The sequence below is a fragment of the Bubalus kerabau genome, chromosome 6 (assembly GCF_029407905.1).
Source record: "Bubalus kerabau isolate K-KA32 ecotype Philippines breed swamp buffalo chromosome 6, PCC_UOA_SB_1v2, whole genome shotgun sequence".
NCBI classification, from domain to species: Eukaryota; Metazoa; Chordata; class Mammalia; order Artiodactyla; family Bovidae; genus Bubalus; species Bubalus kerabau.
The window spans coordinates 103271946-103297660 of record NC_073629.1 but is presented as its reverse complement, the minus strand read 5'-3'; the positions used below and the strand labels follow the sequence as shown (position 1 = coordinate 103297660).

The 25715-nt window shown below is 49.8% G+C and overlaps 3 protein-coding genes across 6 annotated transcripts; all 3 read right to left on the bottom strand.

Annotated features, from left to right (window-relative positions):
- Positions 1-48: 48 nt before the first annotated feature.
- Positions 49-7770, bottom strand: ELOVL1 (ELOVL fatty acid elongase 1). Of its 4 annotated transcripts, XM_055586151.1 has the most exons (10): positions 7676-7770; positions 5352-5557; positions 4726-4832; positions 2172-2231; positions 1847-2037; positions 1547-1627; positions 1368-1424; positions 1172-1277; positions 953-1089; positions 49-784 (listed from the first exon to the last, which is right to left on the bottom strand). In XM_055586151.1, the coding sequence occupies exons 3-10, from the start codon at positions 4814-4816 to the stop codon at positions 563-565; spliced, it is 945 nt and encodes a 314-aa protein (XP_055442126.1). In that variant the 5' UTR covers positions 4817-4832; positions 5352-5557; positions 7676-7770; the 3' UTR covers positions 49-562. The 4 variants fall into 4 exon arrangements, with proteins under 4 accessions (XP_055442126.1, XP_055442127.1, XP_055442129.1 ...); XM_055586152.1 differs by lacking the exons at positions 5352-5557; positions 7676-7770 and adding an exon at positions 3937-4029 and having other exon boundaries at positions 4726-4828; XM_055586154.1 differs by lacking the exons at positions 5352-5557; positions 7676-7770 and adding an exon at positions 3960-4029 and having other exon boundaries at positions 4726-4823.
- LOC129656501 (transmembrane protein 258-like) lies at positions 5032-8627 on the bottom strand. Its single transcript, XM_055587128.1, has 2 exons — positions 8406-8627; positions 5032-5187 (listed from the first exon to the last, which is right to left on the bottom strand). Exons 1-2 carry the CDS (start codon positions 8625-8627, stop codon positions 5032-5034), a joined length of 378 nt encoding a protein of 125 aa, XP_055443103.1.
- An 11513-nt stretch (positions 8628-20140) lies between these two features.
- Positions 20141-25695, bottom strand: MED8 (mediator complex subunit 8). Its single transcript, XM_055586147.1, has 7 exons — positions 25677-25695; positions 23972-24090; positions 22825-22969; positions 22148-22288; positions 21872-21953; positions 21255-21503; positions 20141-20525 (listed from the first exon to the last, which is right to left on the bottom strand). The coding sequence occupies exons 1-7, from the start codon at positions 25680-25682 to the stop codon at positions 20461-20463; spliced, it is 807 nt and encodes a 268-aa protein (XP_055442122.1). The 5' UTR covers positions 25683-25695; the 3' UTR covers positions 20141-20460.
- Between the last annotated feature and the right edge of the window lie 20 nt (positions 25696-25715).

Genomic DNA, 25715 nt, shown 5'->3' with positions numbered 1-25715 from the left:
GCTTTGTACCCACCTCTTCCATTGACACATGTACACACACAGCCACCGTGCTTTCCTCTGTCACTTTTAATAAAGACATAAAGGAGTGAGCAGCCTCCACAGGCTGTATTCCCAGGCCCCCCACCCACCCTGACCTTTGGCCAAGAAGCTCCTACTTCCTTGTGGGGTGGAGAAGGGGGGAGCCTGGGTCCACAGTGACAGATTATTGCTGACCTCTTCAGTGTGAGGAAAAAGGCCACAAGACCCTGGTGGGGGCCAGCCCTGAGTGCTCCTCTCCCAAGTGTAAGGCAGGGAGGGGGAAGTAAGTGTCCAGCCCTTTCAGCCCCCGGCTCTGGAGTGGCAGAGGGCAATGAGGCCACATCCCTGGGGCTGGCCGGGAGAAGTCAGGGAGGAACGGAAGTGGTGGTCTCTGTGTACCAGCTGTGGGGAGCAGAGAGCTGTCTGCTGCTCAGTCCTGACCACATAGCCTTGGTCACAGGTGTAGCTGGGGAGGACAATGACAGCTGCTGCCTAAGGTGCAGTCCTGAGGCACTTAGGTGGGCACCTAGCTAGGCCATGTTTCTCAGTTGGCCTTGACTTTGGTGGTACCTGGAACTCCATTTTGCTGAAGTACACGGGGCAGCCGCTTGCCTTTAGTGTAAGACTGATACCAGAAATTGGAGAAGAGCACGAAGAAGATGGTGCCGTACATCCAGATGAGGTGGATGATGACTGGGTACTGGTAGTTACAACTGGGCAGGAAGTAGTACTGGGAGATGTGCAGCGAGACCAGGACAAACTGGATCTGGGACCAAAAGGCATGGGTCAGAGGGCACAGGGAGAGAGGACCGGAGGGCAAAGGGACAGAACACAGTGGGGACGGCTGAAGTCAAAGGTGAGGTAGGCTGGATAAAGGTAGGGTCCAAACCCGAATGTCGGGGGGACGACTGTGGGTCAGGCTCGGGCCCCTCACCAGCTGGATGGCTGTCATGTGCTTTTTCCACCAAAGGTAGGGCTGAGCCACAGGCCCAAGGGCAGACAATCCATAGTACAGGTACATGATGACGTGCACAGAGGAGTTGATCATGGCGTGGAAAGAGCCCATTCCTCCTGTGAGTGGACAACAGGGTCAGGAGAGTCAAGCCTCTGGTCCCCAGTACCTGTCCCTCCCCCAGTGGCCTTCACCACTCACCTGGGGCTATTTTTACCCCCCACCACCAGCTCCAGGGAAGCACTGAGTGGTGGAAGACATGTAGGAAGGTCACCTGTCCGTCTTTCTTCCGGAGAACAAAGATCAGCTGAGAGAATTGTGGGGGGAAGCGGTTTCAGAGCCAAGGCCTCTCACGTCTTTCTCCCCACACGTTCTCAAATCTCACGAAATTACTCACTGTATCTATCAGCTCAATGAACTTGGAGAAGAGGAAGAGCCAGGCCACTCGAACCATCTGTAAGAAGTCAGGACATCCTTAGGACTGCCAAGAGCCTCTCTAAACGGGCCTATAAGAAAGGCACATCCAAAGTGCTCTTACCCCTGGCTGTTTGGGGCCTGGCCTCCGCCGCCACTTACCCTCAGTGCCTCCGGGTTGTTGGAAAAGTCCACTGGGTCGCAGCGCCAGGTGTAGGAACTTAGCCAGCCAGACATCAGGAACTATGAAGAAGTGTGGATTAGAGAGCTAGACATCCCTCCCTCCTCCAAATCTCTTTTGTTCTCTAGACCAGTGGTCCCCAATCATGGCCTGGAGGTTGGGCACCCCTGCTCTAGATGGAGAAACAGAGCTGAGCCTCTCTGGAAAGAAGATGCCTCCTCTAGCCCGAGGGCCCACCCATTATCCTGAAGGAATAAAGCTGAGGCATCCCAGGGGCCTACCTCATAGACAATGTAGAGAGAAAGTGCCACCAGTGAGAAGTTGTAGACAACCATGAAGCCACGGAGCTGGAAGGGCTTCCGGTTGGCCATGATGCGAGGGCCCAGTGAGAGAACGAAGTATACATAGGTCAGGAGGATGGAGGTCATTAGCAGGGGGGACTCCATCAGAGGGTAGCCCTGGACCCGGGGATCTATGAATAAGGGTAAAAAAAGTAAGGAAGGGTCACAGAGTCCAAATGGGCCCCACCAGGTTTGCAGACATGAGGTCAGGTCACAAAGGGTCAAGGGGTCTGTAAGGAGGAAGGGCTAGTAGACAGCATCTCACCTGCATGCTTCATCATCTCCTGGTACAGGTTCACAACAGCCTCCATCCTCGCTAAGGGCTCTGGCGAGGTCAGGATAGGTGTCAGAGAGGGCTGACTGTTCCCCCAACCGCCCCCCCGACCCCCAATTTCACCCTTGACCCATAGACAGAACACAGACCAGACAGGACAGTTCCAGACACCTTGCTGCAGAAAGGACAGAGCAGTGAGAGGAAGGAGTTGCTGGGGACCAGAGCGAGGAGGTGGCCATGGGGGGCAGGGATGGGGTGTGTGGGGGATCTGTTTCCCACACATTCTACATGCCTGGGAAAGGCTGTTTTGCCCTTTCTCTCCACACGTTCCTCTCCCCTCCTCACACTCTGCTCCTCTCCAGGGATTTCTACTTTCTGACTTCCACTCCCTTTTTCTTCCACAAGAGGACTCTCAATTTCTGGTCTCCTTCCAGAGAGGCTTACCTCCTACCACCAGGGAATTCATCTCCAGGACGACCCTCCTCTCCCTTCCTCACCAGTCTCTCACCTTTCCAGAGGTCCTCCCCTTTGATTTCTCTTGCCCCATTTTAGGATGCACAGCTCCCAGGATGGTCCTTCCTGTCCTCTCAGGAACTGTCCCTCCCTCCTCCCCCCTGCTGAGACACTCCCTCGGGCTCTCCTCTGCCCTCCTGGGCTCTCACCTCCAGCCTCTCCTCTGTCTCAGACGCTCTCCTCTCACCCTTCCTTTCCAGAAGCCTGGCTCTGAGACTCCTGCCCTGGCGGCTCCACCTGTCTGACTAGATCTGGCAGCAGCCCCGCCCTCTGCCCACCCCCACAGCACAGCATCCGAGGTGGAGGGTGGGTCCAGGTCACAGGTCAGTGCTTGGAGGACCCACCAGGATTGAGAAAGCCAAGTAAAGCGCAAGACTCACCACCCACCCAGCCACCCCGGACCAGTTAGATGAACTCTAGGTTTTGAGGCAAAAACTTGGACTCCAGCCACAGGCCTAGCCTCTGCCCAAAGAGAATTGCTGAAAACCCATACCCGGGCATCCTCTCCTAAATGAGCCATAAATTCTCAGGCTGTCCTACTTCAGAATGGGTACCATCACCCCCTCTCCCAGGGAGAGGCCGGGAGCCAGTGGCATGTGAGGAGGTGGGGAGTGGGAGAGGTCTCAGGAATCTTCCCCTCCCTCAAGGAGGGGTCATAATTGACTAGGCCCTCTCCCCTCTCCAAGCCTGAAGGAATGTCGGGGGAGGGCTCAAAGGGACACAAAAGCCTTGGCCAGGAGGAGAGCCTGGGACTCCAGACAGACAGCCCCCAAGGGGCAAGGCGCTCCCCAAACAGCCAGCACAGCAGGTGCTCTGCGAGCTGTGTTAACTTGGGTTGGCCAGGTTCCCTCCACCCAGAGAAGCAACCCTGCAGGTACCAAGTAAAGAACACAACTTCAGACAGTCACGGGGGCTGCACACACATCTCACAGACGCTCCCCCAACCTCTACGCCCACCCACTACTGCCCCACCTCGGTCAGGCCCCCAGCCCTCCCATACACACAGCCCCTGCCACAGCTCTCCCTCCGCCCCTGCGACAACTCGCCAGTGGCAGCACACGCATGCACACACAGAGCCCACCTGCCTCCTGCCGGCTGCAACTGCCCTTGTCTGACACACTACCCGGACAAGTCTTTGTGGACTTTGACATGCACGGTCTCTAATACTCAGGCCTGCTCCTAGCTACGCGCACACTGGCAAACACACCTAAACACACATGCTCCTTCACAGGAGCCGCATTACCATGTGCAAGGGCTTGTGCTCACATGCAGGTTTCCTCTCGCGTCTGTGAGTCTCAGATGAGCGTGGTCACATACATAAACTCACATAGCCCACCTGCAGGTGAATGAAGCCAACATCACCCACACCATGTGCAGACATAGACCTGCCCAGGGTCATGCACACCCACAACTCTCTTTTCACCGATGGCTGTCATCATTCATTCATTCACAGAGTTTTGCTGGCTGCTTATTCCAAGGTAAGGCCTGCCCAGAAGCATGTGCTCTAACACACAGCTCCTCCTCGACCCATGGGAGCTTGCCAGCTTGTTATCTCCCAGTCTCTCTCTGCCACCATCCCCAAGTTCACCTCCCCCCTCCCCACACACACACGCAGGCACCCTGGAGGTCAAGGGTGGCTCCAGGCTTCTGGAAGGCCCTCTCCCCAAGTTTGAGGAGAGTCTGGGTGTGTCCCCAGTAGGGAAACTCGGTCTGGTCCTTCCTTGCTTTAAGATGGATGGAAGGGAAAAGGAGACAGGCAAAGGGAGCAGCGGGGGTGCAAAAGGGCGCCAAGGGGAGGGAGGAGTAAGAGACGGAGAGGGGCCAGAGTAGGAGGTGGTGGAGGAAGGCCCAGGTTCAAGCAAATGGGGGCCAGGCGCGAGGGAGGCCCAGCCCCGGAGAGCTGGGACCTCCCACCCACTCTCCACAGGCACAGCCTCGCCCACAGCCTGGGCAGGGCCGGGCCGGGCCGGGTGGCCCAGCGGGTCAGGGGCCTGGGCACGTGGCGAGCCCGCCCTGGGAGGTCCCGACTCACCAGTGGGGGCCAGGCGGGCAGTCGTGGAGGGCTGGGATGGAGCAAGGCTGGAGAGGAGTCCCCAGGGCCAGCCTGCCTGCCACTTCCTCATCTGCTGGGCCGACTTTCTGTCACCAGAGGGGGAGAGGGCGGGCCGGGTAGGGGGCGCACGCTGATTGGGCCTCTGGTCGAGGCAGGAGGGGCCGGCCAGCCCCGGCTCTGCTGGGCCCGCAGGGCGGAGGCAGGGGCGGGCCGCTGGGCCCCTGGCAGGAAGCGCGCCCAGCCCCGGCTCCCCACCCCTTCCCGCCGCATCGCCTCCCGCCTCGGTCAGCTCGCGCGGCCTGGCCCCGGGCCCTTGCCCGCCCAGGCTGTACCCTGCGCCTTCCTAATGTTTAGCCCCTGCGTGGCCTCCTTCTGGACCCTCTGGGATTCGTCCACCAGCACGATAACTTCTATTCGTAACCGATCCACCCAACCTGAGACCTTGGAGCAAGTTCCAGGGTCAGCCGTCCCCTCAGAGAGCTCCCTCTCGAGAGAGTGGGACCCGAGGGGTGGGCTGCAGGCAGCCTCTCTATGCCCCGAGAGTGGACTCGGTCGGCGGGAAGGTCTCAGCCCAGGGAGCCGCTGTGTGGGGAAAGCTTCCTTACCATCCTATAAACTTGGGTGAGCCCAGCTTTAGGAGTTGTTGAGACGATCGTGTGGACCAGAGGTGGGAGAATACAAGTAGCCCGGGGCAGGGGAAATTAATGAATCACTGGCTACGCTGGCCTCTTCAAGGTTGTGAAAGGAAAAAGGGGAAGTGAAGCCAGCTGTGGCTGAATGTTGAAGGCCAAATGGAGCAGTTTGGTTTATTCTGGAAGCAGAGGAGAAACCAAAGAGTTTTGAGGAGGCTGCAATCAGACCTGTGTTAGTAAATATCCACATTATTACTGACCACCTACCACGTGCAAGACAGGGTTAATTGCTGGTGGCACATCAATGAACAAGGCAGATGCTGTCCCCACATGGGTTTACTGTCTAGCCAAATCACTTCACACTGGCAGCCAGTGAGAGAGGGTACTTGGCGGGTGCGGGGGTGGGGGGCAGGTGAGAGAGCACCCTCACCCAAGAAGGTCTGGAAACTGACAGGGTTGGAAAAATAGACACTGGAGGTTTCCCCGAGACAGCTAGTCTTACTCTGTACACTTAGTTGTCTATCTGGCTCCCTGCACCCTCCTCATGCCATACACTCACCAACTCTACAGAACCACTGGGGTTGAGGACTAGGTTTCAGCAAAATGAAATCTGTATCTCCAGCAGCTCCTGGAACAGTGCTAATAATTGCACACAGTGATCCAGTAACTGTGCACAGGACTGTATGATGTACATGTGGAATTCAGAGGAGGTGGCGGTTTGGGAGAAACACTGTGTTCATCAGTGGTGGAATGCACCTTTGTGGAGGGGCTTCCCTGGTGCTGCAGCAGTAAAGAACCTGCCTGCCAAAGCAGGAGATCCTTGGTTAGGAAAGATCTCCTGGAGAAGGAAATGGCAACCCACTCCAGTATTCCTGCCTGGGAAATCCCATGCACAGAGAAGCCTGGTGGGCTACAGTCCATGGGGTCGCAAGAGTCAGACACTTAGCCACTAAACAACAACAAGCTATGTGGAAGTTTAGTCTTAGAGTTAAGAGGTCAGAGCCAAAGTACAGTTCTGATCCAGCCCACAGAGTACCTACCAGTACCTACCCTTGAAAGGAAATGGCAAAAGAATTCAGATATTCAAAAAGCTCAGACTAATTAGCATTGTACCTGAAGGCCTATCTGATCTGGTCCTCAGCCTCCCCCCATTCTTCTGGGCCACATCCTATGCTTTAACTGTTCCCCAAGGATATCAGCATCTTTCATATACAGCCACACCTCCAAGCCCTGTCTCCTAACTCAAGATAAAAGCAGCTTTTCTAGCCAATAAAGCAGTCCCTCCCTTCGCTTTCACAATCTCACTACAATGCAATTATCTGCATATCCCTTCACTGTAAGTTCTTCTCAGCAAGGACCAATATTTTGGTTGTCTCTGTACCTCTAATATCTGACCAATGTTGGACTCATCTGCCCCTCCACAGTGTTTGCAGAGTATTAGAGTGAATGACAAATGAGAAGGGGAAGAGAGGTCGAGGGACCCAGAGTCAAGTGGGGAAGACAGTAAGAATTCAAAAGCTTTTCTACTTGCCTTGGGATGACAGTATCAGTTGAATCAATAAATATTTATTGTTTTAGGTATACTTCAGTAGCCCTGGGGGTCACACCTAACTCCAAAGACCTGAGTTTAAATCTCCAGTTAGTACTTACATGACTTAATGTTAAGTGGCTGAACCTCCAACGGCACCTATCTCATTAGATTGTGAGGATGAAAGGAGATGACCCAGGTACGGTACTCAGCACTGTTTCTACCTCGATATTTCATAGCCAAGGGGTGAAGCAAGAAGGTATATTCTTGTATGTTGATTAATGAGCATTCATTCAACAAATGCTTCCTAAATAAACTGTGCAAAGCACCGTTTGGAGAGCACTATTGAGAGGTTTGGACTAAGTGTCCATCTAGAGACAAACAAAGCAGACTGTTAAAAATGATGAAACAGTTCCTGAGGTTAAATATGGTAGAGATGTGTGTGTGGGTGCTGTGCTCAATTCTGTCCAACTCTTTCCGACCCTATGGACTGTCACTCGCCAGGCTCCTCTGTCCATGGAACTTTCTAGACAAAAAACTGGAGTGGGCCGCCCTTTCCTACTCCAGGGGATCTTCCCAACCCAGGACTCAAACCCACATCTCTCGCATCTCTTGCCTTGGCAGGAGGATTCTTTACCACTGTGCCACCTGGTACAGAGAGAGATCTTCAGCTACCATTAGTCACCTGGACCACACTGGTATTAATGAATGACCATAGCAAGCCCTCAGTAAACGCCCACTGACTACATGAACATGCCCAAAGACTCACTTCCTTCAGTTCCAGTCCTAGTCCTAGGAGAAAGCACCTTCAAATATCTGATATAGACCACCAAACCAGGTCCTACCAAATGGCATCTCCAAGGCACTGGGGTTCCTGAAAAATATTCACAGCCTAGAAAAGAAGACAGATAGATAAATTAACAGTTACAATAGCAAGTGGTGAGTTAAACCAAGAGGGTTAAGAGAGCAGCAGGGGTTGGGGGGGGGTGCACCTTACCCCAAGGTGGGGGTTAGTTCTTGAAGGCTTCATAGAAATGACACCAAAGCTGGGTGTTAAAGAAGGCAGGGAGACGTTTTCAGGTGGAAGGAAGCATGTGTGTGAAGGTATGGAAGCAGGAGATATGGCGCGCATGGGGAGTTCTGGGGAGTCTCCAGTCCAGAGGGCGAATGGGTAAGGGGGGAACGTCGGCAGGAGTCAGTCATGAAGAGCTCTGTATGGCTTGCTACAAAGTCTGGATTTAGCTGTTTATCTTTTTTAGCCCTGGCTGCACACCAGAATCATCTGGAGAGTTTTAAAAATATCAGTGCCTGACTCTCACCTCCAGATTGATTCTAAAGGTTTTGATTTTGTTTTTTCACATATATGCCTTTATTGTGAGCAGCATGTAGGATACTTCCAGCAATAGTAGAAACAAAAACCAAAAATTAATTTACCAAAGGAAGGACTCAGTGAGGACCCTTGGTTGGAACCCTTGGGAGCTCAGACATAAGACACTGACCCAGAGCAGCAGGCAGAGGACTCCAAAGCCCATGAAGAGTGAGGCCACCAAAGAGATGAGGAGCTCTTTGTAGATATCCCAAGTGTACTTGGTGGAGGTGACCTTATAAACCAAGAACCAGGAGGTGAAGAACATGTCAACGGCCAACAGCACCACAGCCATATGGGGAAAGATAGCTGGGTTCACTGGACGGGTATATCTACTCATGGCCTCAAGCTCCATTTTGCTGGGCTCAGGGTAATCCACTGCTCCTCTAAGGGTTGTTTTTAATGGGAAGAGGCTTAAGCATGTTTATGGGCTGTGTAGCAGACAATGAGATACAGCACACACGGGGTTTAGACTTTGGCTCAGGAAAACAGCTTATAGGCTGAAATATACAGAAAAGAAGGGTAAGTCTGTCAATGGACTGCTAGGAAATGGGACCACTTAGAACCTGCAGGGAAGCTGGTGGAAGATCTTGGAGGTAAGAGGGTCCATGGGACGCTACCTACACCGGGGGCAGGCTGATAAACTGGAGAAGCTGAAAGAGTCCAGGAAGTCGTTCTTGATAAGGATAAAGGCCAGATGTGCATGTGGGTAGGGAAGAATACCAAGTCCAACAGCTGAAACTCCCCCTGAAATTCATGGAGCCTTCCTGACTAAAGGGAAGTGAGGTGACAACTTCCCCTGGGCCCCACCCTCTCTGATTCACACCTCACTCACATGGGCCTTTCTCCATTCTCTCTCCCCAGAAGATAAACTACTGATTTACCTTCTCCAAGGGTTCAGTCTGAAAACCACCATCTGTATGAACTGAACTCTAACAACTCTTATTTCCATGATCATGTGGTTTTATGTGTTTCTGGGGGGAAAAAAATCTAAAGGGAAATCGGATCAAAGAAGCAGGAAAAAAAAAACGGTAAAAGGTATTATCTGTATGCGCCTGCAAGGGAGCAGGTGGAGCAGTGGAGGGAACAGGGTATGGGGGCGACAGGCGAACTGGCTGAGAACAACAGGTACTGAGGGTCAGAGGCTGAGAGGCCACAGGAGTGACAGGTAGAAATGGAAGCAGTCTCCCGGGGCCTATGTCGAGCTTGTCCCTTCCCCACCTGTAAAGGACAAAGGGCACTTTCTAACTGTATCTGCACGGAGGAGCTGAGGGGAGGGCTGCGACCTGAGGACAGAGGAATGAAGATGAGGGGAAGGGCTTGTCGGTTAATGATTCTGCATGTCCATGGGCCTCAGTCAGCTCACTGGTGTCCTCTGCCTAAGGTTGGGACCTTGGCTGAAGGAAGGACATCCAGCCAGCAGAAGAGAGAGACTGCATGCAAACACTCATCATACTATCTGAACTGGGGGGCTGTCTGAACCCTTGAGAGGTCAGGGAGACAAGGCCTGATCTGCTGTAGGTAGCCAATGCCAACACCCTATGAGTATTGTTCATTGTTCACTGAACTGAGGTTTAAAAAAAAATTCAGTTTGGGGGAAAGGGCTGTGATAAAATGTGCTGGAAGAGTTCTGGAGAGAGAAAAGGGAAGGCTTTTGGTGAGGGGACAAACCAGGGGAGGTTATCAAGGTGGAAGAAAGAGAGTTAGCAAGATCTGAAAGATGTGAGAGGAAGGCCAAAAGGGGGAGAGAGAAAATACAACACTTTCTCTGGCAAGCATGGGGCCAGCTGCTTCCCATATGCTCTTATGGTTCAGTCCTCTAAGGCAAGTACTGTGATCACTGCTGAACAGATGGGGAAAGGATGGAATCAGAAAGGGCGAAGGATTTTTTCTCAAGGTGACACAGCAAGTGAGGTGGAAGTAACATAGATGGTTCAAGCTGAGGAAAAAGCATGGACAAAGGGGTGGATGGAGGGAAGAAAAGGACAGGAGCAGGGAACTGGAAGTGGTTCTATTTGGCGAAAGGATCCAGTGAATGAAAGGCCTTCATATGCTAGGTTAAAAAGTAGATTGGCCCCAAATCATGAAGTGTTTTGAATGAAAGAAAGAGGAGTTTTGTTTGTACTGAGATGTCCCTGGAGATTTTTAAGGGGTTGGTATGATCCCCATTGTTATTTACAAAGAAAAACCTGGTGACAGTGAGATTATCAAGAGGAAGGCAGAGGAAGGGAGGCCAGCGAGGAGACCAGCTCAGAGGCACAGGTGTGACACGGTGAGGGGCTAACCTAGGGCAACGGAGCAAGAAGGAAGAAGAGGGGATGGGACCAGAACTGACAGCCAGGCTGGCAAGCTGGATAACACCATGGAGCAGGATGGAGGAAGTGAATGCAGTTTGGGATATCCTGAGTTTGAGGAATGATGGCCCCTTCCACAGGCAATCTGAAACAGTACTGTAAGTTTAGGAGAAAGGATGGGGTTTGCTTGTGGTGGGGGCCGGGGCGTGGGGGACAGTATCTGCAAATTGTCTGCAGAGATAAAACCACACACAGTGGACTGTTGTAGCTTTAAGTCCGGTTGCATTCAGATACTTTCCCGTCCCCCTGCTTTCATTTCCTTTATGGAATTTCTGCCCAGCCCCACTGGTGCTTTAGTCATGGTGTTCTCTCCATTTCCCTCAGTGCTCCTAATGGCACAGAATCCAAGCAACAAGAGAGTTCTTCCACGAGATGAGCTATATGTAGTAGAGTGGAGAAACGCAGAGACAGAGCTGAGACAACACCAAACCCCTGACCTGCCTGGAGCCAGTCACCCTTCAACTCCCCATCTGTATAACCCAAATCCATTGGGTCTCTCTTTTTTTTTTTCAGTTAAGCTAGTTTAATTGTAATATGTTGTAATCAAAATAGTCTAACATGCTATGTGATAAACACAAGATTTCTCAGGAGAGTGTAAGGGATTGCTCAGGGGAAGAACAGTGTTGGCATTTCAGTGCTGACTATATGCCCGGCAGGCCTTGTATATGACCTTCTAAGAAGCTTGGACTTTATCCTATAGTAAAGTAAGAGCTACTTAAGTTGAATTTTAAATATGCTAAGTGGAAGGTACCTTTCACTGAGCATATTATGGGATTATAGCACCAATTTAGGAGGTGGAAATCAAGGGTCTTGGAAGTAAAGTAATCTGCCTAAGGTCACATAATGGATAAATGTCCAGTTCAGTTCAGTCACTCAGTCATGTCCAACTCTTTGTGACCCCATGGACCGCAGCACGCCAGGCCTTCCTGTCCATCACCAACTCCCAGAGTTTACCCAAACTCATGTCCACTGAGTCGGTGATGCCATCCAACCATCTCATCCTGTCATCGCCTTCTCCTCCTGCCTTTCCCAGCATCAGGGTCTTTTCAAATGAGTCAGCTCTTCACATCGGGTGGCCAAAGTATTGGAGTTTCAGCTTCAACATCAGTCCTTCCAATGAACACCCAGGACTGATCTCCTTTAGGATGGACTGGTTGGATCTCCTTGCAGTCCAAGGGACTCTCAAGAGTCTTCTCCAACACCACAGGTCAAAAGTGTCAATTCTTCATCGCTCAGCTTTCTTTACAGTCCAACTCTCACATCCATACATGACCATTGGAAAAACCATAGCCTTGACTAGACAGACCTTTGTTGGCAAAGTAATGTCTCTGCTTTTTAATATGCTGTCTAGGTTGGTCATAACTTTCCTTCCAAGGAGTAAGTGTCTTTTAATTTCATGGCTGCAGTCACCATCTCCAGGTCGGGTATAATTTAAGAATGGTCAACTGTAAAAGGGAGGAAGTGATAAAGACTTCACAGGAGTAGGTGCTACTGGGAGGACGAATTGTTCCCTAGGTGAACAGGAGGTTGGAGCAAGAAAAAGAGAGGGTAGACACACCAAGGAGAGAGCAAAGCATGTTTAAGGCATGGAGGTGTGAGACAGCACCTAGTCTGCAGGTACTGGCTATAGCTTAGAGTATAGTGACAAGAACCATGGAGCTGCCATGGCAAAACAAGGCCTAAAGGACTGGTGGTGACTGTGAAGGGAAGAGAGCAAGCATGGAGCTCTGGTGTGTGACAACCAGTGGATCACACAGCCACCGGTGAAGACCTAAGCCTGGACTGAGTGAGCAGGGACAGAGAAGAACACATCCCAGCTGCACAGGGAGACCTCTGAATGATGAAGGCCCCCCTTTACATGAGATGTGGACAGACTGGAACTGGGTCTTCAAATGGTGTGGACAGGGAACAGATAGAGCTTAGAAGGGGTGAAAAGGAACACTGCCAGTGAGGAAGCCTGTCATATCGTCTCAACTCAAAATCACCGTTTAGGAGACCAAACTGGGCTTTAATAGAAGTCTGTAGGTGACAACTAAGAGGGAGAAAGAAAGTTCGCACAACTAGATCTGGAAATGACTCATTGCATCAGGCAAGCCAGTGCAGAAATGTTCCAGTGTCTGCTCTGCACACAGTGGGGGATTAAATGTGCATGGAGAGTCTCTCCTAGTGTGAACGTAGCTATGAGCACAGATGAGGTACAGAGGGAGGAAGAGTTACCTCTGCACAGAGGGACTGGTCAATGATTGATTGAAGCAACAATTGCTGACAGCAGACTTTCAGACACTACCCTGAGGATAGTTAATATTTACTGAGCTTCTACTATCGTCAGGCACACTATCCTAAGCGCTTTGTATGTATTAATATATTTAAACTTCACAGAAGCCTTGTGAAATAGCCACTAGTATTATCATCCCTAGAAATAAGGAATCTGAGGCAGACAGAGCTAAAGTAACTCGCTGAAGGCCACACAGCTAGTAGGTGGCACAGCTAGAATTTGAACCTAAAGGAAATCAACCCTGAATATTCATTGGAAGGACTGATGCTGAAGCTCAAGCTCCAACACTTTGGCCAGCTGATGTGAAGAGCTGATTCACTGGAAAAGACCCTGATTCTGGGAAAGATTGAGAGTAGGAAGAGAAGGGGGCTATAGAAGATGAGATGGTTAGATAGCATCACTAACTCAATGGACATGAATTTGGGCAAACTCCAGAAGATACTGAAGGACAGGGAAGCCTGGCATGCTGCAGTCCATGGGGTTGCAAAGAATCAGACACGACTAAGCAACTGAACAACCCGGCACTAGAAAATGCTCTTTTAACCAAAATGCTAGATTATACTCTCTCTCCAAGGTCAACCAAATAACAACAGTAATAGCAGCAGCTACCACTTAAAGTGTTTACAGTGGGCCAGATGCCATGTATGCCAGGCATGCACATTTCTTGCAGAAGAAAATATAGCTCTCAGATAGAAGAACTGGTCACACTTTGACAGTGCAGGGTGCTTGAACTTGGGGGGGCAATAAAGAGCAGCAGGAGCTAAGATAAGTTTGTACAAGGTACAAATGTAGAGCATAAAAGAGCAGGTCATTGACCACACTTAGTGGGAATGGCACTGGGCTATGGACAGACAGGTTTCTCGGAAAGCTTCAGAGTGTGACCTGTGAGCTGAATTTTGAAAGAAAATTGGATATTCATCACAGAACGATGGGACAAAATGTTCTGTGCAGAGGGAACAGTGGGCATAAAGGAATGGGAGGCCAAAGAGAGTTACATTCAGGGAACATCAAGCAATTTGTACAACGTGGGAATAGATTGGGTGGCAGGACAGTGCACAAATTAAGTTGGGAGAAGCCAGGGAGCTAGATCACAAAAATATCAACTTGCTTTTCCAGGAAATTTAAGCTGTTTTTCAAACTTGTCTGCTGCAGTAAATGTAAAAAAAAAGAATAAATATCCCCAGAGAATTTAGCAGCTTAGTATGAAACCCTTCGGACTAGTGGGAATTCCCCAAAGTCTGCTTACTCCTTACTGCATGCCTGATAATTCTGCATTTTGTTTAAGTTACTTACCCTCGAGTAAAACGGGCAGCTAGGATGAGCTCTACCCTATAACATTCAGTATGCCTGGCTCACTGCCCCTACCAGTATGTGGACCCCAGTTTGAGAACCATAAGAAGGAAACTATCAAAAGGACTTTAATCAAGGGAGTAATGTGATCAGTAATGTGAGAAATCTGTATGCAGGTCAGGAAGCAACAGTTAGAACTGGACATGGAACAACAGACTGGTTCCAAATAGGAAAAGGAGTACGTCAAGGCTGTATATTGTCACCCTGCTTATTTAACTTCTATGCAGAGTACATCATAAGAAATGCTGGACTGGAAGAAACAAGCTGGAATCAAGATTGCCGGGAGAAATATCAATAACCACAGATATGCAGATGACACCACCCTTATGGCAGAAAGTGAAGAGGAACTCAAAAGCCTCTTGATGAAAGTGAAAGTGAAGAGTGAAAAAGTTGGCTTAAAGCTCAACATTCAGAAAACGAAGATCATGGCATCCGGTCCCATCGCTTCATGGGAAATAGATGGAGAAACAGTGGAAACAGTGTCAGACTTTATTTTGGGGGGCTCCAAAATCACTGCAGATGGTGACTGCAGTCATGAAATTAAAAGACGCTTACTCCTTGGAAGGAAAGTTATGACCAACCTAGATAGCATATTCAAAAGCAGAGACATTACTTTGCAAACAAATGTCCGTCTAGTCAAGGCTATGGTTTTTCCTGTGGTCATGTATGGATGTGAGAGTTGGACTGTGAAGAAGGCTGAGCGCTGAAGAATTGATGCTTTTGAACTGTGGTGTTGGAGAAGACTCTTGAGAGTCCCTTGGACTGCAAGGAGATCCAACCAGTCCATTCTGAAGGAGATCAGCCCTGGGATTTCCTTGGAAGGAATGATGCTAAAGCTGAAACTCCAGTACTTTGGCCACCTCACGTGAAGAGCTGACTCATTGGAAAAGACTCTGATGCTGGGAGGGATTGGGGGCAGGAGGAGAAGGGGACGACAGAGGATGAGATGGCTGGATGGCATCACTGACTCGATGGATGTGAGTCTGAGTGAACTCTGGAGTTGGTGATGGACAGGGAGGCCTGGCGTGCTGCGATTCATGGGGTCGCAAAGAGTCAAACACGACTGAGCGACTGAACTGAACTGAACTGAATGTGATCAGATATGCATAAATCTCTGGCAGCCACAAGGAAGATGAGTTGGAGTGGGCAAGCCTGGATGCAGGGCGTCCAAACAATACTTTTAAGGCGAGGCTCCAGGCCCAAACTACAGGGCAGGATGGATGGATCTTGGGGAGGCAGAATTGACAGGATTTGTATCTGACTGAGTGGGGGGTGGGGCGGTGCTGGGACACAGAGTGGGGAAGTGTTTAGGACAGTCTCCATAGACCTGGCTTAGGTCATACCTAGGATACTAGAAAAGAAACAGGTTGGAAGGGAAAGATGATTGGACTGGCACATTCAGAACCTGAGGTATTTGTGGATCATAGGGGCAGAAATACGCAATAGGCATCTGCATGTCAGCAAAGAGGTCTGGGCTGTCTGATAAAACTTGTTTGAGTTATGTACATAAAGGTGGTGGTCAGAGAGACAGCAAGTAGAATAAGAAAAGAAGGTTAACAACAGAGTCCTGGAGAATAACAACATTCAAGAAGCAGGCAGAGGGACAGAAGGCCAAAAGCTGCAGAGAAGGGATGGTCAGAGAAGCGGGAGTCAGTGAAGGGCAAAAGGTGGAAGAGCAATGGCCAGCACTGTTTAAAACCATGGAGATAAGTAAGAAACAGAAAGACTGAAAAAAGTCTGGATTTAGCTCTCAGGTTAACAGTGATCTGAGACAGGCTAGTTCCTGAGGAAGAGTGGAAGTGGGGCTAAAGAGTGAGTATGGGGCGTGAAAGAAGATGGTGGTGGTAGCCTCTGTATTTCAAGAGCATGGCCGAGAGTCAAGTGAGTGATGACGTGGGCTCAAGGATTAACACGGAAGGATACTAACCAGGGTCATGAAAATGTGTGCAGCCTAGAGAAATGAGTACAAAAGAACAAGGATGGTCTACACATGGGCTGTGGGCCATGGAAGATTAATTATCAAAATGACCGTGAAGGAGGGAAATTCGGGCAACAGAAGGGAAGGGAATGACATGGCAGAGGAAACACAGGAAGGGGAGCAGCCCATGGTGCCTTGGATTCAATTTCATGGGGAAGGTTATCATCATGTGGAAAAGTATAATTTGCTGCCTTTAGGTGGGGGAGTCTCTGGTACATGTATCTTGCCCAGAGGAGTGAAAGAGATGCCTGAGTGGGAAGGTGACCTCTGGCATTCAATGCATTTATCTCTGTTGTAACTTTTACTAAAGAACTAGTGCAAGTTAGGAAATAATTTTAGGGACGTGATCTAGAGGGAGGTCTGTATTTTAAGCTGCAGGTGACAGGGAACTTTAGGAACAGTTTGGAGGGGTTCAAGGGATTGGCAGGCCAGTCTAAGAAAAACTTTGCCTATCATAACATAGTCATGTGATGAGGAAAATGAAAAATGCCTGGGGATATACAGGCTTCAGAATCATTGCCAGAGACTTGAAAGCTAGGAAGTATCACTGGGAGCACCCAGGTGAGAAAACTGAGGCCCAGGGAAGTCAGGGGCCTTGTCCATTGTGTACTTGGGGGAACTGCCATGTACATATGGTAGGTGACATCTTGAGAGCATGTGAACTGATCAAGAGGTGACAACAGAGAGCCAGAACCTGCCTCAGTAGAAAATAACAGACAGAAGTTAAAGGGAAGAAGAGAGGAAAGTTGTCCCGTAGGACAAAATACATCTTGAAGCAGTGACTGGAGTTTCAGTTAGAAAGCCCCACCTGCAGGGTGGTAAACTCTTTCCAAATGTTAGCCTCTGTGTGTTCAAGGCTGTCAGGCCAGAGCCACATTGAGCCTCCATAAGTTGGTACAGTGAACCCTCCAGACTGAATCACAAAGGGACCACAGCCCTCAGCCTTACTCCTGGCCCACTGCTAAACTTCAATAGGCTAGCCCCCACAACTTGGAACAGATGGAAGAAAATGTACATCCCTTGGCAGTTTCTCTAGACAGTAATCAGGAGCTGATCTAGAGTGGCCTTTGGACGGATTCCGCCCCCGTCCTGCCTGGTGCTGGGATCAGCTCACACGGCTCCTGTGTCCACAAGGCACAGAGAATACATTGTCCATAAGGAGGATTATTCTGTACAAGAAGTTCAGACAAAGGGAGAGGTTGTTCCCAGCTGCCTGGGGGAGGTGAGAAGGGGGTGGGAAAGGGACTGGCCTTGCACTAGGGCATTCCTGCAGAGATCAGCTTCTTCCCTTCAACAGCAGGACAGGAGGTGGGCACTATACCGGCTCTGGTTCAGTCCAAACACCAGGACTGATTATGGAGTTTGAAGGAGCACTTAGCTAAAACCTATCTACCTTGACTGTTTTCCAAGAAAATGCAAGGTCAAGTTAAATGACCTAACTAGGTAGGGCAGCAATAGACATCAGCAGAGGAAGAAAACAGGGTGACTGGGGCAACGTGCAAAAGAGAGGTTCAGCAATGAGAGTCCCAGCCTCAGGGCAGAGCTGGAGAGGGGGCGGTCCTAGCAATGGGGGTCATGCAAATACCGATGCAGTAAGCCTCCGCCTTCAACAGGATGACCTCTGTGCTGTACTTAAGTTTAACAGCTGCTGCTTGTTTCGCCATCCCAGACACACACCTGGGAGACAATGGCCTAATCTCATTTTCCCCGGGTCCCCAAGAGTAGAAGCAAGCACAGGACCCAGGCAAAACAGAAACATCAGAAACTGGACAACACTACCAGAGGGAAGGAAGAGTGCCATCTTTTTATCTTAAACCTGAGCAAGGGGGCAGCAGGTCAATGTGCTCTTCTTGAAACTCTATAGTATTCTCTCTATTCCCTCCTTTAGGGATGAGTGTGTTAGGCATGGGCGATACTCTCCACCGAGACACTTGCTGGGCTGTATGAGCCCCAGAGCTGGTGATGCTGCTAGGTTTGTACACTCCAAAGGACCTGGGGTTGGGAGGTTGGGAACGAGAGCATGTCCTCTCAGAGTGAGTACAGACGTAAGGACGGTTTGCTTAAGGGCATGAGATGGAGGTGGGGTCCCGAGTATGCTCCTCTTGGGGCAGGAGGGCACTTCCACTCTGGGAGGGCAAGGAATCCATTTCAAATAGTACTTTGGGAATGACATTGCTATTAGTCTGAGACAACAAAGACACTTGGGGTTGGTTTCAATAGGTTTGAAAGTTTTCTAGAAACTTTCAACAGGAAGGAATCTTTGGGTGGAATAAAGGACAGTGGTCACCAAGCTACTCCAGGGGTTTTGGAGACACACACCTTGAATCCTATCCAACGTGACAGTGAGCTCGGGTATTTCCAGTGCAAACGGGAGAGAGGAGAAGGAACAGGTGAGTAGGCTGACAGACTGGTAAGGCAGCCCTGCTGTAGTGGGGAAAACCCCTGACACTGCCTCAGAGCTGACGGCAGGACTCTCGGCTCTCTGTGTACTATAATCAGTGAGCTGTGTGGATACATTTCTGGTCGTGATGGAACTAGAATGCATGTGACATCTGTGACTGCTTTTCCAGTCCTTTGCTGCCACAGCCTGGCAGAGTCCTGCCTGGCACTGAACAAATACCCAAGTACTAATACGTGACAGAAGAGAACAGAAAAAAGGCAGCTGGGAGGAATGAGCAGGCCCTCTTATTACCTCTCAGGACTTTTAGATCAAACCTACAGATAAGAGAAAAAAAAAAAAAAAAAACCTAAGAAAACTTTTTATTGGAGAACAAACAAGAATTGCCTTGGGACTTGGTGGTCCAGTGGTTAAGACTTTGAGTTCCCATTGTTAGGGGCCTGGGTTTGCTCTCTGGTTGGGGAACTAGATCCGATATGCTGCAATTAAGAGTTCACCTGCTGCAACCAAAAATCCTGCAGGCTGCAACTAAGACCCAGGACAGCCAAATAAATAAGTAAAATTTTTACAAATATTGCCTTGCAGCAACCTTGAAAGTCTCTGACATGTAGTCTCCAATCCCCACATAGCTCTCTCAATTTACCGGCTGTCAGATAACCCTGACACGGTGGTCATCAACTTAAATAACTTTATTCAGAGCAATCCTTTGGTCCACTTCTGCTGACTCAACTCCTGCCCTTGCTTGCAAAGGAGAGCCAAGAAAGGCAGCTTAAGCTGGTGACCCAAGCCCACTCTCCTCTCCAGCTTTATAGAAGCAGGCAAAAGTGCTGGCAGCTGCCACCTCCCACCATCCACTTGACCCTTATTGGAACTACTGGCTCCATGGACTGGAGAAAAGCCATGCTAACTGAGCCCAGGAACCAGGCATACTTTGAGGATGACTCAACCATGACGAGAGACGGTGTGAGGTGCAATTCCTCTTTCCCTCCAAAATATGAAAGAAAAAAAAAGGTCTGGAGAACAAGGGATATTTTCACGTGCTCACAAAACCCTTTCTCATGTAGCCCTGCCTGGCAGAGCCACTTCCTGAGGAAGCCCCCATCTACTGGGACTTCAACATCTTCCCTCACAGGCCCAGGGTTGGGTAAAGGATAGGGGACTCTGACTATTTCCCAGATGAGAGCTGAACTGGCTTCTGAGAGGATGGAGAGTAGAGCAGGCCCAAGCTTCTCCAGACTTATAAGTGGATGGTCTGTCTCAGCCCAGAGGCCTCGTCACCTGCAGCCTGGAGAGATGGCCAGGCTGGAATCTGGGAAGCCAGGCCTGCGGAGGCAGTGGGCCTCTAGGGACACAGAAGCTGTCACCATCTCTGGCAGCACAGAATAAACACAGGATTTCAAACAAAGCTGAGCGGTCCACGATCTTGTGTCCATCAGCTCACCACAGACATGAAGCAGTCTCAGATCAGGGCAAGTTCTGGATCGAGGACCGAGGAGGGGACAGTGGGAAGAAGTGGCTGGAGAAACTCTCATTTATTGAATACTCATTATTTCATAGATTGTGCTATGTGTTTTACATCGTTTTCCCATTTTAATCCTCACAACAACCCTATGAGGTAGGTATTATCATCATTTATAAACCAGAAAACAGGCTCAGAAAAAGTAGGTCACTTGCCCAAGGTCACACAGCTAGTTGGCAGTGGAGATGGGATCTGTCTGTGGCCGAAAGCCTGTGTTCTTTTCATTGTACCCATCCAGGTCAGCTTTGGGCAAAAGGCAGTTTCACTGCCCAACTCTGAAAAGAACACCTGGGAGTGGAGGTTGCCACTCACACTCACCGCTGGTAGGGATGCATGGAAGCCGACTTGATGTTGGTTTTTATCCCACTTGGCATTTTCCCTAAAAAGAACATGAAGAAAGATACCTGAAGCATAGTCAGATGTTCATCATAAATCAGAAGTGTTGCCTCCCAGGTTCCCTTCTGTCACCTCCTCCATCAGCTCAGAATCTGTGGCATCTGACCTTGGGTGACAAGGCTGAGGTACGGCTCCCTGCCCAGCCCTCTACCTGAAGATGGTCAGGAGGAGGGATAGTGGGAAGGGCTGGGACACATCCCTGGAGGCTCCTGCTCCTCCCCTAATAGAAAAAGAGAGCTTGTCCCTTTGCCTAGACAGCTTGGAAGAAAATATTTCTTCTAGCTGCTTATATCCGAACTCCTCCAGACTGTTCTTATAATTACTAAGAGTGAGCAGAAGAGACAGTATACAGAGCAAGGAATAGGCATAGCACTGGAAAACCTGCCTGCTTGTCAATTCCCAACACATCTACCCAATGATCCTAATACCTAGGGTGAGACACTGACAATACACCTACCCAAAGTTAAAGGGGACAGAAGGGTAGCTAAGGGCAATTTCAGTCAAAGTTCTTTCTCATTGTCTGGTGTCTGTTAACAGAGTCTCAAATGGGACCTTCACTCTCAAGAGTTTTTTTCCGGGTCACAGTCCAAGGGAGAAAAGGAGAATCTCTCCAGCCCTGGGGATGGGGTGAGGGGGAAGTGTGGCAGATAACCCAGTTTATTTTCACATCCCTGCTCAAGGTCTGTCACCAAGCCAATCTTTGTCACCTTACCTGGCTGACCTGCTTGGGCCATCTGCACCCCACTGAGCATTGGCTGCTGCTGATTTGGAGCTCCTGCCATCTGCACCTGCTGTAATCCCGAGGCTCCTGTGAGGACTGTTCCAGCTCCCGGCTGGCCTGGCTGGCTAGCACCACTGCTGCCTGAAGGCCTCCAGTTAGAAAGCCCCTTTCCAAAGGCAACAGCTGCCACTAAGGCGTTGGTGTCTGCTGGGTTAAAGGTCTGCTTGTTCGGCCGGAGACCTGAAAGGCAAGGTAAGTGGAGACCCTGAGGTATGCCTCTGGCCCTGGACTTCATTTAGCACCAGGAAGACCAGTATGAGTGCCAGGGCTTGGAGTTCTGACTTCGGTAGCATCCAGACTTCCTGGCAACCCAGACGAAGAGCCAGAGGACCCCCATGACTATCTCAGAATTCGCCCTTCTCTCTTTGCTCCTTTCTCCACCTGCCCCAGCTCTGGCCTGAAATATAGAAGGCCAACAGAATAGATGCATACCCTTGGCTAAACAGCACATCCCTGCATCCTCATTTCACCACTACCAACACCACCCTTCCTATCCCCATGATCTTATCCCTCATTCCCCCACCACTTTGCTACCAATCCCTCCATACCTCCACTCTCTGATTCTCGTTCCTCTTTGCTGATTTTCTCCAGAAGGTTTGAGCACATTTTGTTCAAGCTCTGGATCTGTTTCTGTAACACATGTAAGTTTGTACAGAAATTAGGGCAAGCAAGAAATGATTACAGGAAAGTTTCTTCCTCGAGCTATTCCAGGGGCAATGGAGGCATAACCAACTGCCATACCCTACAATACAGGAGTGGGAATACTCAGCTTCTCATGGTAAAACTCGAGGGTGTAGGGCAGCAGGGCAGTGACTCAGTCCAACCTGCGCTGCATCAGCGCCAATGCGAGCAGCATCTGTGGTCAGCTGCTTCTCTTGCTCTTCAACCTCAGGGTCAGGCTTGGTTCTCAGATGGTCAGGGACCACCTCGTGGCTGAAAACAGGTACCCGTCCTTCAGTCTGCCTCTGTAACACACAGATTTTATTGATCCTACTGTGGACTCCAAGAAGATTCAATTCTGGCCTGATATACACATAGTTCCTTCCACAGGCAAACACTGCATTTTCAGGGAAAACACAACCTGAGACTAATAATATCTGGCTTCCTAAGACACCATTCCCCTCATTCCATCCTTCAACTCTATCTACTCACACCCCATCTCTACCAGATCTAAGGATAAACCCCTCTCTGCCACATTTTAATCAAAGATTGAACTAGGAAAGGTTACAAAAAACAAACTTTTTGCTCGAGACAGGTGTTGGAGGAAAGAGGAAAAAGGTCTTTATCTTGGTGCTGTAGGCCTCAGGTTAATTTAGCACTCTTTGGGAGTGGTTCTCCCAAACTCCAGAAGGACAAAAAGCAAGGCCTCCAAAATGTAGCCCCCACTTATTGCCATACATTACTGCATATTCAAAATTTCTAGAATAGAAACCAACCACTGTGCTGTCAGTCCTCACATAAGAACATTGTTTCCTAAGCTGCATCCCTCTCCTCCTCTTACCATGAGATCTTCATCTCGGTCTGGGGACAACACCAGAGGGATGATGACTTGGTTGCGGAACAGTGGTGTCTTTTCATGCTTCAAGACCTTGTTCAAAGTGTTCAGCTGTCCAGAAAGCAAGGCAAAGCTGTCCAGGACAGATGGCCTGGTGGTGGTAAGAAGATGTCAGAATGTTCCTGGTAAAGGAGCCTCAAAAGGGTCCCTTGGACTAGGAATAACCAGACTCACCCTCAAAACACTCACAGCCCTACACTGGCCTGGGCAAGAACTAGACTGGCTCACAGGGATTATGGGGTTAAAAAGAGGGATACACTTTGAATTTCTGACACAGATGCAGAAAAAAGACAGGTCATTATAGGAGTCCCCACTTATCCTAAGTTTCACTTTCTGAGGTTTCATCTACCTGTGGTCAACCACAGTCCAAAAATATTAAATGATAAATCCAGGAAATAAACAATCCATGTTTTTAAACTGGGAGGTGTTCTGAGGAGCGTGATGAGATCTTGCTTCACCCCACTCTGTCCCACCCGGGATGTTGATCATCCCTTTGTCCAGCATATCCATATTGTATATGCTACCCACACAAGTAGTATAGGAAAAAAAAAAAACAACCCACAGTATATACAGAATAGGATTCAGTATTATCATAGTTTCGGGAACCCACAGTGCGTCTTAGAACTTATCCCTGATAGACTACGAGGAACTACTCTATTTGAATGGGGTGAGGACAATGGCAAAATAGGAATGGTGGCTACACTTTAATCACTAGAACTTCAAAACTGGGTAAAAGATCCCTTTCCAGATCCAAACTTTCTCAGTAGATTGGACCTAAAAGACTTGACAACACCCGTGCAAGAAATCCAGTATGAATACTGTGGTGGGAGGACCCACTGCAGTAGGACCTCATCCTGGAGAAGTCAAACAGGGAGAATCAAAAGCTAGAAAGAACCTGGGTTGAGAAATTGGGCATTTCTCTACTTCCCTTACAATTGGGGCCCAAGGCCAACTTCAGTGTTAAATGTTGGGAAACCCAGCTCTTTCTAAATCAAAAGATGTTGGCAAAGTGATACATGCTGGAGATACCCTATCCAGCAGGGGGCCTAGCCCACCCATGGAGCCCTCCCCAGCTTGCCCTGGCAAATCTTACCAGGTCAGCCGGTCATACTCGTTCTCCAGCTTGTAAATGAAACTCCCCAGTGAGTTCTTCAGATCAGCCACTTGACTCAGCAGTGCGTCTAATGATGCCTCAAGCTGTTTTTCCTCCCTCTGAGCCAACAGGAATAGGTTGGTTACTCAGATGAGTGTAAGGATGATGCATATAGAGGAAGGCTGAAAAGCCAGGGTGACAGTGTACAACACCAGTAGAGTGACACAGAATCTCATTGGCACAGGGAGAGTCAGCTTGTTTACTGTATTTGGTGTTAGGATCACAGATAGCATCAACCCTTAGACCTTTAAACCCATTCATCTGACCGCAATTCCTCTTACCTACTGATTCCTTCCTCTCATTGCTTTTAAGCCAGGCGTGACTGTTTCCCTATATTAAGCTTGGTTTTTCTCTGTTCTCCCTCATTGGACAATTTTCACCAGACGTGATATCTGGGATTTATTATGTTTGGGACACCTCAGCAGCATACGTCCTCTGACGTCCTCTGTTCTAGAACCTGCCTTGTGAACCTGGCTCTCCTTGGCAATGACATAATCTCTGAAAACCTACCTACACAGGAAGGCTCCTCTGACTACTGCCATGGTCACCACCGCTGCCACCCCCACCTTCCTCTTCCCTCAGCATTTGCTGTTTCAACCTCTTCCTTACTAAATTAATCTGCACTCACTTTATTGCTGTACCAATATTCCTGTGCCCCTTTTGCAAGCTTGCTGCTGCTGCTGCTAAGTCGCTTCAGTCGTGCCCGACTCTGTGCGACCCCAGAGATGGTAGCCCACCGGGCTCCCCCGTCCCTGGGATTCTCCAGGCAAGAACACTGGAGTGGGTTGCCATTTCCTTCTCCAATGCATGAAAGTGAGAAGTGAAAGTGAAGTCGCTCAGTCGCGTCCGACTCTTCGCGACCCCATGGACTGCAGCCTACCAGGCTCCTCCGTCCATGGGATTTTCCAGGCAAGAGCACTGGAGTGGGGTGCCACTGATGTACTAACAACTACCCTTGTGCAACAAACAGTGACAAATAAAAACCGAAACAAAACAACAACAAAGCTGCACAGGCCCCTAAGCACTAGGCAAACTATATTAAAAGCGGAGGGGTCTCCATGGCATTTCCTTTACGTCTACGATCTCCAGTTTTATCTCATTTCACCCTTTAACTACTAGGGGTACACACTAGGAAGAATGAAGCAAAACTGCAAAACCCCGAACGTGCAGGACAGGAGCCGGGTTCCACCCACGGCCTCAGATTCTTAGTCTGGCTTCTGACCACCACGGTCCCACAATTCCTTCCACCCTCGGGCTTCTCTCCAATTACAGATTCTCTGTTCTGTCGACATCCAACAGCCTAGGCTGGGGCCTGAGCCCGAGCCCAATCCACCTCTTTCTTCAGCCATCTTTCTTGGACTGCACCTTCCCAAATTACAACTTGATCCTTTTCCACACCCTAGCAAGACAGTGAGTGCTGCCTTCTCCGTCCCAACTTAACTGCAGTTTCTGTCTCCTGTCAGCCGGGCTCCACCCCCATCCCTCTCTAGAGGTCCTCGCCCCCATCGCGCGTCCCCTTATCTCACAGTCGCGGTCTCGACCCCGTCCTCTCAGCCCTAACTCCTCACTCTCTCCTCGGCCAGCCCACTCTCTGTCTCGTTACCCAAAGCTAGTTAGCGGTCACTAGCGCCAAACCAGTCCTCACCTGCATTGCGGCGGCGGGGGGGGGGGGGGGGGGGGGGGG

What these genes read in the sequence shown, in the direction of transcription:
- ELOVL1 (XM_055586151.1), bottom strand. Translation starts at nt 4,816, where the DNA reads ATGAGGAAGTGGCAGGCAGGCTGGCCCTGGGGACTCCTCTCCAGCCTT. An exon ending in CTCTCTACATTGTCTATGAG is followed by an intron (nt 1,628 to 1,846) that starts GTAGGCCCCTGG and finishes ACTTCTTCATAG; the next exon opens with TTCCTGATGTCTGGCTGGCT. An exon ending in GGGGGTAAAAATAGCCCCAG is followed by an intron (nt 1,090 to 1,171) that starts GTGAGTGGTGAA and finishes GTCCACTCACAG; the next exon opens with GAGGAATGGGCTCTTTCCAC.
- LOC129656501 (XM_055587128.1), bottom strand. Translation starts at nt 8,627, where the DNA reads ATGGAGCTTGAGGCCATGAGTAGATATACCCGTCCAGTGAACCCAGCT. An exon ending in TCCTCTGCCTGCTGCTCTGG is followed by an intron (nt 5,188 to 8,405) that starts GTCAGTGTCTTA and finishes ACTTGCTCCAAG; the next exon opens with GTCTCAGGTTGGGTGGATCG.
- MED8 (XM_055586147.1), bottom strand. An exon ending in GAGTATGACCGGCTGACCTG is followed by an intron (nt 22,970 to 23,971) that starts GTAAGATTTGCC and finishes TACCACCACCAG; the next exon opens with GCCATCTGTCCTGGACAGCT. An exon ending in GGCCCAAGCAGGTCAGCCAG is followed by an intron (nt 20,526 to 21,254) that starts GTAAGGTGACAA and finishes TGTTCTTTTTAG; the next exon opens with GGAAAATGCCAAGTGGGATA.